The sequence below is a fragment of the Eurypyga helias genome, unplaced genomic scaffold (assembly GCF_000690775.1).
Source record: "Eurypyga helias isolate BGI_N326 unplaced genomic scaffold, ASM69077v1 scaffold19389, whole genome shotgun sequence".
Taxonomy (NCBI): Eukaryota; Metazoa; Chordata; class Aves; order Eurypygiformes; family Eurypygidae; genus Eurypyga; species Eurypyga helias.
This window is the reverse complement of record NW_010271590.1, coordinates 1-8,651: the sequence shown is the minus strand read 5'-3', so window position 1 is coordinate 8,651 and position 8,651 is coordinate 1. Positions and strand designations below refer to the sequence as shown.

General features: G+C 59.2%; 1 protein-coding gene across 1 annotated transcript in view; it reads left to right on the top strand.

The window, feature by feature from the left end:
• The window catches only part of LOC104515043 (laminin subunit alpha-5-like), a gene marked incomplete at its 5' end in the record, with an annotated part of 14,406 nt that extends 7,125 nt beyond the window's left edge, over nt 1-7,281 (top strand). Inside the window, 18 exons of the mRNA XM_010158875.1 lie at nt 342-495; nt 633-766; nt 879-1,041; nt 1,115-1,246; nt 1,436-1,587; nt 1,961-2,093; nt 2,362-2,502; nt 2,723-2,853; nt 2,933-3,094; nt 3,194-3,326; nt 3,842-3,999; nt 4,116-4,302; nt 4,583-4,758; nt 4,877-5,013; nt 5,099-5,229; nt 5,333-5,423; nt 6,874-6,993; nt 7,130-7,281. Of these exons, the coding sequence (XP_010157177.1) occupies nt 342-495; nt 633-766; nt 879-1,041; nt 1,115-1,246; nt 1,436-1,587; nt 1,961-2,093; nt 2,362-2,502; nt 2,723-2,853; nt 2,933-3,094; nt 3,194-3,326; nt 3,842-3,999; nt 4,116-4,302; nt 4,583-4,758; nt 4,877-5,013; nt 5,099-5,229; nt 5,333-5,423; nt 6,874-6,993; nt 7,130-7,281 (2,587 nt within the window). The remainder of the gene's footprint in view (nt 1-341; nt 496-632; nt 767-878; nt 1,042-1,114; nt 1,247-1,435; nt 1,588-1,960; nt 2,094-2,361; nt 2,503-2,722; nt 2,854-2,932; nt 3,095-3,193; nt 3,327-3,841; nt 4,000-4,115; nt 4,303-4,582; nt 4,759-4,876; nt 5,014-5,098; nt 5,230-5,332; nt 5,424-6,873; nt 6,994-7,129) is intronic.
• Between the last annotated feature and the right edge of the window lie 1,370 nt (nt 7,282-8,651).

The window sequence follows — 8,651 nt, the reverse complement described above, 5'->3', positions numbered from 1 at the left end:
CTACCCAAACCATTCTGTGACTCTATCCCATCATCCCTAAATGATCAACACCTCAAAAAAATAGCACGAAGATGTCTTCTTACCAGGTCAAATTGGGTCTGGGGGTTCCTGCAGGAGGGGCAAGATGAAGCTCACCATGGAGGGTCTGTTCAGGCTGTGACAGTGCTGATAACACGAGTGCTGTCTCCTTTCAGTGCACTGCTGCTGTGGGACTCCCCAGTGGGAGTGGCACCCCTTTTTTGGTAGGGCTGTGGGGGGAAGGCCCTTGCTCAGGGAGGGTAGGCTTTGCTCCTCTTTGGGGGGGGTCTTCCCCTTTTCTTGACCGTCCCTCCCTGCTGCAGGATCCTGCAGTACGGACACATGTCAGTCATCGTGGAGAGGCAGACGGTGCACGAGACGAAGGGAGACAGCGTGGCCAAGGGGGAGCAGGGGCTGCTCAACCTCGACCCGCACAACGTTGTCTTCTATGTGGGTGGCTACCCTTCCAGCTTCACGGTGAGACAGGCACTGGGTGGGGAGACTGGGTGTTCTAGGAGGTATCAGTGATACCCAGCTTCCCTGAGAGGCTAAACCCTTGATTTCATGGGAAAACCCATATCAAACTTGCCTTGTCTGACTGGTTTAATTCCCAGCCTCCTCCCACCTTGCGCTATCCCAACTACCGTGGGTGCCTGGAGCTGGACACACTGAACGAGGAGGTGGTGAGCCTGTACAACTTCGAACACACCTTCCAGGTGGATACCACTGCCGAGAAGCCCTGTGCAAGGTAGGACACCGTGCGCAGGCACGGGGCGGCTCTGGTCCCTGACCCTTGGCTGCCCCACAGCATGGCAGTTGGCTTTGGAGTGATGCCTTGGGCCTCTTCTTGTGTGGCTCAGGTCAAAGTCCACAGGAGACCCCTGGCTGACTGATGGCTCCTACTTCGATGGCACTGGTTATGCAGAGATCAAGTTTGAGAGCCAGTTTGGCACAACCAAGCGCTTCGAGCAGGAGATCCGGGTGGTCTCCTACAATGGCATCCTCTTCTTCCTGGAGAATCAGGCAGGTGCTTGCTCTCACAGCTGCATGCTGGACCCCAGGATGTGAGTCTGAGTGTCCGTCCTGCCTCCCCCAGGGTCAGTTCCTGTGTCTGGCCATCCGGAACGGGAAGCTGGTGCTTTACTATGACTTCAGCACCGGCCTGGAGATGGCAAAGCCCAGCAGCAACTCCTCCTCCCTCGCCATCAGCAGCACGGCAAACAAAGCGGTAAGAGGGAACGGCCGCATGCCCGGCTGGCTGGGAGGGCTCCTCATCCATAGGGAATGGGGGGCCCCAGACCCTTAATTTTGGCAGGGGAGAGCTGCAAGAAGTTCTTTAGAGCTGTGACCCTTGTGCTGCCCTGTGTGATGCCCAGTTGCCCCAGGCTGGAAGATCATTCTTCTCCTCTGTCTCCAGATCCAGATTTTCCTCCTCAAAATGAATAACAAGAAGCGCATCCTGGTGCGGCTGGAGCGCCTCACCATCTTCATGGTGGAGCAGGAGAACTCCTTGGAGAACGCTGTGTCCTACTACCTGGGCGGTGTGCCCCCAGCTGTGCTCCCCCCGAGGTGGGTCCAGCCACGGTGGAGTGGGACAGTCCATGTCTTCCCCTCCCATGGCCTTGGCCCTTTCTCAGCCACATCCAGGGCTGTTGGGGCCCTGTGGAAGCTCAGGGAGGAGATTTCCTGCCCATCACCATGAGCTTTTGAGGATGGGACATCTCCGTCTCTGGTGAGGGATGAGGTGGTAACGGGTGTCACCAAGTGCTCCTTTGCCATGCTGGGTGCTTTGCGGCAGCCTTGTGCCTGAGGCGCTGGAGATATCCGTGGCCACCGTGGGTCCTTCCCAGGCACTCTGTTGGAAGGGCTGCAGGGCCATATCCTGCCCAGGGCTGGATCCTGCCTACGGCTGTCCTCATAATACTGCTGGCTTCTCCTGCAGCTTGAAAGCGCTCTTCCCCACGGGTGGGCCCATCCGGGGCTGCATGAAGGGCTTGAAGGCTCTTGGCAAATATGTTGACCTGAAGCGCATGAGCACCGTCGGCGTGAGCTATGGCTGCACCTCGGACCTCCTGGTAAGCACAAAGCCCTGGCAGCCTGGCTGGAATGGTGAGGAAAGCGCCTCTCTGGGGAAGGAAGCACAGGATGCCCAGGGACAGGCCTGATCTCCCCTCGTTCACACAGAAATGAGCATTAAACCCCCCATTCCTCAGTGCAGAGGGGTTGGGGGGAGGTGCTCTGCCTGGCTAGACCCAGCGAGAACCTGAGCACCTCAGTCACCCTCCCAGCACCCTGCAGGGCCAGGGCCAGGCTCTCACCTCGCCTCCACGGTGTCCCTTGCAGGTGGCTCGCTCAGTCAGCCTCCATGGCCACGGCTACCTGACTCTGGCCCTGAAGGACGTGCCAGGGCTGCGGGACTTCTACAGCGGCTTCAGCTTCCGGACGAGCCAGCGTGAGGGGCTGCTCTACCACCACCCTGCCCAGGTGAGCACCTGCGAGCCCCCCTGGGTGTCCCCGGGGTGGGACAGAAGGATCTGCTCCTGCTCTGGGGATGGTGCTGCTCCCCCTGGGAAAGGGGGGGATTTTGGTGGGGCCAGGGGGATAATCCAGTGGAATCTGCACCCTGAGCTCCTGGAGGGCTGTGAGGAAATGGGCCCTTCCTTGGGGCTCCTGCTGAGCAGCAGTGGGGCGATGCTTTCTGCAGGAGGGGATGTGCCAGGTGTCACTCCAGAGGGGGCAGCTGACCTTGAACCTGCTGGAAACAGAAGTCGTCACTGGAAATGCCTTTGCGGATAACAGGACCCACTACGTGGCCTTCTACAGCGATGCCCGTGGGTACGTGTTCTGGCCGGGTGTGGGGGGTGTGCTGATGGCCACGGGGACCAGCTCATCCCCCACGGCTCACCCCCCACAGGGTCCGGCTGTACGTGGATGACGAGCTGCAGGACACGGCGCCAGGCCCTGCGTCCAGCCGGCGGCAGCAGGACGGGCAGCTGCTCTTCCAGCTCGGGGGCTCACCAGAGCCCGGTGCCCTCAGCAACCTCACCGGCTGCATCGGGAATGTCTTCGTCAAGCGGTGCGTGTTCCTGCCGCCCTTCCCAGGGAGCAGGGGAGGCTCGGCCTCTGCTGCCTCCTGGCAGTCATGGTGATGAGGACCCTTTCTCCCTGCCTGTAGGGTGTCCGAGCCACAGATGGTGGTGGACCTGCAGCAGAATGTGGAGAGCATCAACGTCACCATGAGCTGTCCTGGGGGCGAGGAGGCACAGCAGCCCAGAGTCATCACGAAAAAGGACAGATGGAAACCCAAGGTACCAGCTGCTGCCAAAACTTCCCATGTCCTCCACCCCGTTCTCCTCAGATGCCACCGTTGTCCCCTCTCTGAGCACCTCTGCATCTGCGGGGTGCAAGAATTGGGCTTGTTCAGCCTGGAGAAGAGGAGGCTCCGAGGAGACCTCATTGCAGCTTTCCAGTATCTGAAGGGGCTACAAGGGTGCTGGGAGAGGACTTTTTACAAGAGCCTGTAGTGACAGGACAAGGGGTAATGGGTACAAATTGAAAGTGGGGAGGTTTAGATTAGATGTCAGGAAGAAATTCTTCCCAGAGAGGGTGGTGAGGCACAGGGACAGGTTGCCCAGAGAAGCTGTGGATGCCCCATCCCTGGATGTCTTCAAGGCCAGGCTGGATGAGGCTTGGAGCAACCTGGTCTAGTGGAAGGTGTCCCTGCCCGTGGTTGGAACTGGATGATCTTTAAGGTCCCTTCCAACCCAAACCATTCTATGGTTCTATGCTTCTCTCACTCCATTCCTGGGTGCCTCTTGTGTAGGTGCTGGGCAAGCCTGCCTCGAAGGACCGCCGCCACGATCGGGGTGGGCTCTGCCGGCTGCATCCACAGCCCCACGCAGCCAGGGACACCTTCCGCTTCGGGGGTGCCCCAAGCAGTCGCTGGGAGTTCGAGGAGATCCCAGCCTCCTTCAGCCAGAGGTGAGGCTCACCCCACACCCACCCCATACCGGCTCGGGGACCGTCACTCACAGAAAGCAGGTATCCCTTGCAGTTTGGGAGAGCAGGGTGCTCCGGTCAACCCCCTGTCCCTGCAGGTCCCAGTTCTCGCTGGAGGTGAAGCTGAACTCCTCCAGTGGGCTGCTTTTCTATGTGGCGGGCAAACGGGACACCTTCATGGCTCTCTTTGTCTCCAACGGCCGCTTTGTCTTCTTGATGGACGTCGGTGGGCACCGGCTGCGTATCCGCAGCAAGGACAAGTACCGGGACCGGCGGTGGCACACGGTGAGCAGGGGGGGTCAGGCTCAGCAGCACGTCCTTGAGCCGTGTTGCTCCCGTGGCCCCCTTCGTTGCCAGGTGGCCATGCGGGGGTTATCTCGGTGCAGCCCTGTTCTGGGCATCGCTTTCTAGGGACACCTCTGGTCCCGTGGGAGCCGAGGGGTCAGCTAGGACACAGCCAGGGATGGCTGACCCTTTGAGCTGTCTCCCTTCCCTGGGTGCAGCCCTCGGGCTCCTCCCAGCCCAGGAAGCCCCCAGCACTGGCACTGACCTTGGGTCCTTGCAGGTCGTCTTCAGCAGAGCCCAGCGCCGAGCCCAGCTGGTCATTGATGGGCAGCGAGCCCAGGATGCTGCAGTGGCCACCGCGGGGCCCTTTGTGGCTCGGACCCCCTTGTACGTGGGCGGGATCCCAGCTGGAAAAGCCAAGGCTCACATACCGGTAAGGTTTGGTGGTCCCATGGCATCACCCTATGTCGGCTCGTTCCCAGTCCCGCAGCATTGCCCCGTGCGTGCCGGTTTTGGCCTCTCCACACTCACTTTGGTGGCTGCTCTCCACAGGTTGCATCGGCCTCACCTCCACCGGCTGCCTGAGGGACCTGCGGCTGGACGGGAGGGCCCTGGGTCCCCCCTCACGCTCCTTCGGGGTGACGCCGTGCTACGAGGGCGCGCTGGAGAGCGGCGTCTTCTTCGCTGCCGAAGGCGGGTCCGTCGTCCTAGGTACCCCATGGCCCTGGGACCGGGAGGGACGCATCTCATGGGAGTTCCCTTGGCCCCCTCCTCACCAGTGGTCTTTCTCTTCCAGCTGATACAGTGGCAACCGAGCAGGACTTGGAGGTGACACTCGAGGTCCGTCCCCGCAGCGCCTCTGGCCTCATCTTCCACGTCGGCATGAGGAGAAGCCACCATCTCCTGCTGTACATGGAGGAGACAAAGGTAGCGAGAGCGTGGCTTCCCCACAGGTTTTTGGAGGCAGCAGCTGTCTCCTGCCCATCCCGCTCAGCTCACGGGGCTCTAACGGGTTTGTCTCCCACACCAGGTCACGGTGAGAGCGAACTCTGGGGCTGGCGAGTTCTCTGCATCGGTGAAGAGCCCGTCCCTGTGCGACGGGCAGTGGCACACCATCGCAGGTGAGGCGACAGCCAGCGCTTGGCTCCGGGGTGCTGCTCTGCCAGGGCTCAGCCCACCTCTCCTGGGGGAGCCTGGGGCCCTTCCTGGGGTGTATTTAAACCCCAGCTCCCACCTGTGTGCACTTAACGTGGGAGGTTGCAGCTGCTGTGAAGTCATTTCCTAATTAAGAGTCCTTGCCTGATCTCGTTAGTGCCGTCAGGTCTGGCGGGCAGGAGATAGCGGGGTGTTCCCCGGGTGATGGAGCAGACTGTGAGGCCGGGGATGTTCTATGGTCCTGCTGGGCCAGTCCTGGATTCGGCTCTGTCCAGGGCTGTCCTGCTGGAAGCCAAGCCCGGGCGGCACAGCCTGTATCCAAGGGCTCAAAGCCACAGCTGGGCCCAGGGACTTGTAGGATTCACGCTTGAACAGGCAAAACTGGGCCTTCAATGGATTTGCTTAATAAATAGCAAGCGGTAAGGTTTGCATCAAACCTTTCTGGGGGTGGGGGGTCGCAGTTACAGCCCCCGTCTCACCTTGCTGTGTCCTCCTGGCACATTTTCAGCTTCAGGGCCGCTCCCCATCTGTGGCTGGAGCCAGTCTGAGCTGATGCCTATGCCTGGTGTGTGCGGCCTGGCCAGCTCTCTTCCCCAGAACAAGACACGGTGCTTTATGGGGGGCTGCTGTGGCCAAGGGACACATTTTGGGGTAGGGTCTCCAAACTCCCAGGTGGCCAAGAAGGCCAACGGCATCTTGGCTTGTATCAAAAACAGCGTGGCCAGCAGGTCCAGGGATGTGATTCTGCCCCTGTACTCGGCACTGGTGAGGCCGCACCTCGAGTGCTGTGTTCAGTTTTGGGCCCCTCACTACAAGAAAGACATTGAGGTCCTGGAGCGTGTCCAGAGAAGGGCCACAAAACTGGTGAAGGGTCTGGAGAATATGTCTGATGAGGAGCGACTGAGGGAACTGGGCTTGTTTAGCCTGGAGAAGAGGAGGCTGAGAGGAGACCTGATCACTGCCTACAGCTCCCTGAAAGGAGGGTGTGGAGAAGTGGGTGTTGGTCTCTTCTCCCTAATGACAGATGATCGGACGAGGGGGAATGGACTCAAGCTGCGCCAGGGGAGGTTTAGATTGGATGTAAGGAAGAAGTTCTTCACCGAAAGGGTTATCACGCACTGGAACAGGCTGCCCAGGGAGGTGGTGGAGTCACCATCCCTGGATGTGTTTAAGAGACGGGTGGATGAGGTGCTGAGAGAGATGGTTTAGTGGTGGACAGATACGGTTGGACTGGATGATCTCTGAGGTCTTTTCCAACCTAGTGATTCTGTGATTCTATGAACTCTGGGCCTTTCCCAAGAGCCAGGCCAGCTCCTCTGACCCTCCCATCAGTTCTGTTCAGCTCCAGCACCGCTCCAAGGTGAACTTGGCTCTCCGGGTGAGGAAGCAGCACTGACGCCTTGTTTTCTTTTGAAGTTACCAAACGGAAAAACGTCATCCAGGTTGATGTGGACACGGAAGGCAACTACACCGTGGGACCCAGCCAGCCTCCTGCCCCCCGTGCAAGGGCAACCTTCTGCCTGGGAGGGCTCCCAGGTGGGTTGGGAAAGGCGCGCTCCAGAACGAAATACCCCAAAGCCGAGCCGGATGCTGTTCCAGGTGCAGGGCAGAGGTATGGGATCCCCTGCCCCCTCTTTAGCCAGCCTAACACTTGTTCTTCTTCCTTCCGCAGAGACGAAGGCCGGCACGGTGTGGCCGTTACCTCCCCTCCCTCATTACGGGGGCTGCGTGGGGAACCTGGTGATTAACCGGAGCCACGTGGACCTGCCGCGAGCGGGGACGTTCAGGGGCTCCGTTGGCCTCACGGGCTGCCCCGTGCTGTAAGCGCACCTCCGCGTCCAGCCTGACCGAGAGGAAGCCGCGCCGGAGGGCACCGCCCGTGCTCCGACGTACCCGATGCCGTGGGCGCAGTCAGGCCTGCGAGCGTGGGGCCAAACCCAGAGAGGGGCCACAAATCCAAGGGAAGGAGGGCAGGGGAGGAAGGTGGGGCAGAGGGGGCACTTCGGGGACGTCTTTCACAAATATAACCAAAACGTTGGCGCGGGATGGGGAGACAGGTCCGAGTCCTTCACGGGTGGGCAGGCGTCTGCGCCAGGAGCCGCGCGGGCTGAAGCGCCCGGTGGCCGCGCATCGTGTCCTAAACCCTGTTCCCTTTTCCCCCCTCCAACTTCCAGCGCACGTAGATTTAGTTCACGGAACACTTGAGGCTAATAATAACAGTCACAGACTGTCTTCTGCTAAGGGCTGTAGGCAGCATCTGTTTTATAATAAATGCAATTAGGACAAACTGGATTAATTCCGTCACTTTTGTGTTTTTATAAGCAAGGACGCAGCTAACCTCCCCCCGCCAAGGGCAGTCGGGCCTTCACCTCCCACTGCTACCAGAGCTCTGCAGGGGGGAGCTCGGACAGGATACCACTCGCAGAATCAGCATCTTCTTCTCAGATTAATTTATAAGAATTGGGGGAGAAAATGGAATGAAAGGGGCTGCCCCTGCTGAGGGGAAGCAGAGACGCAGGTGCCGGTTGGCACTGGTACATGCAGACGCACCTCCCGCTGCTCGAGGTGATGGTTGGCACCGGTAGACGCAGACGCACCTCCTGCTGCGCGAGGTGAGAAACCATCGCGGGAAAGGGGGGTCACTGACCCTCACCCCCCCCCGCTAGCAGTCGCCTTCTCCCCCTCACGCCGGTTGTAGTGCCGTTTTCACTTGAAAAACCCTTTTTTTTGCCCCAAATACCTAGCTCACTCGTGCACTTACACGTCGTACATGTATTTGTGTGTGTATATGTATCTCTAGCCACTGGGGGACAAAATCCTGCTCCTGAAATGGACTGGTAACTTATATCGTTATATTGTGGGTTTTTTATGAGGGGTAAATATTGTAAAATGGGGTTTTTTTTTAAACATGTCCATTTTAAACAGATGTAATTATGACCTGTTTTTAAGGTGTAGTATTAAAGATGGTCTTTGTAAATCGCTGGTACATACTCTGGAGTCCAATAAAGCTTTACGTTACTCTCTTTCACTCCGTGGTGAAGCGCAGCCGCTGCCAAACAGGAAAAGGAATAACGAAGTGGGAACAGAGGGCCCTCACAGCTGGATTTGCCACCAGCAGCTCCCTCACAGACAGGTACCGCCGTGGTTCCCAAGCGGCAGCGCTGGGATGTCCACGAAGCCAACCTCCTCCTGCT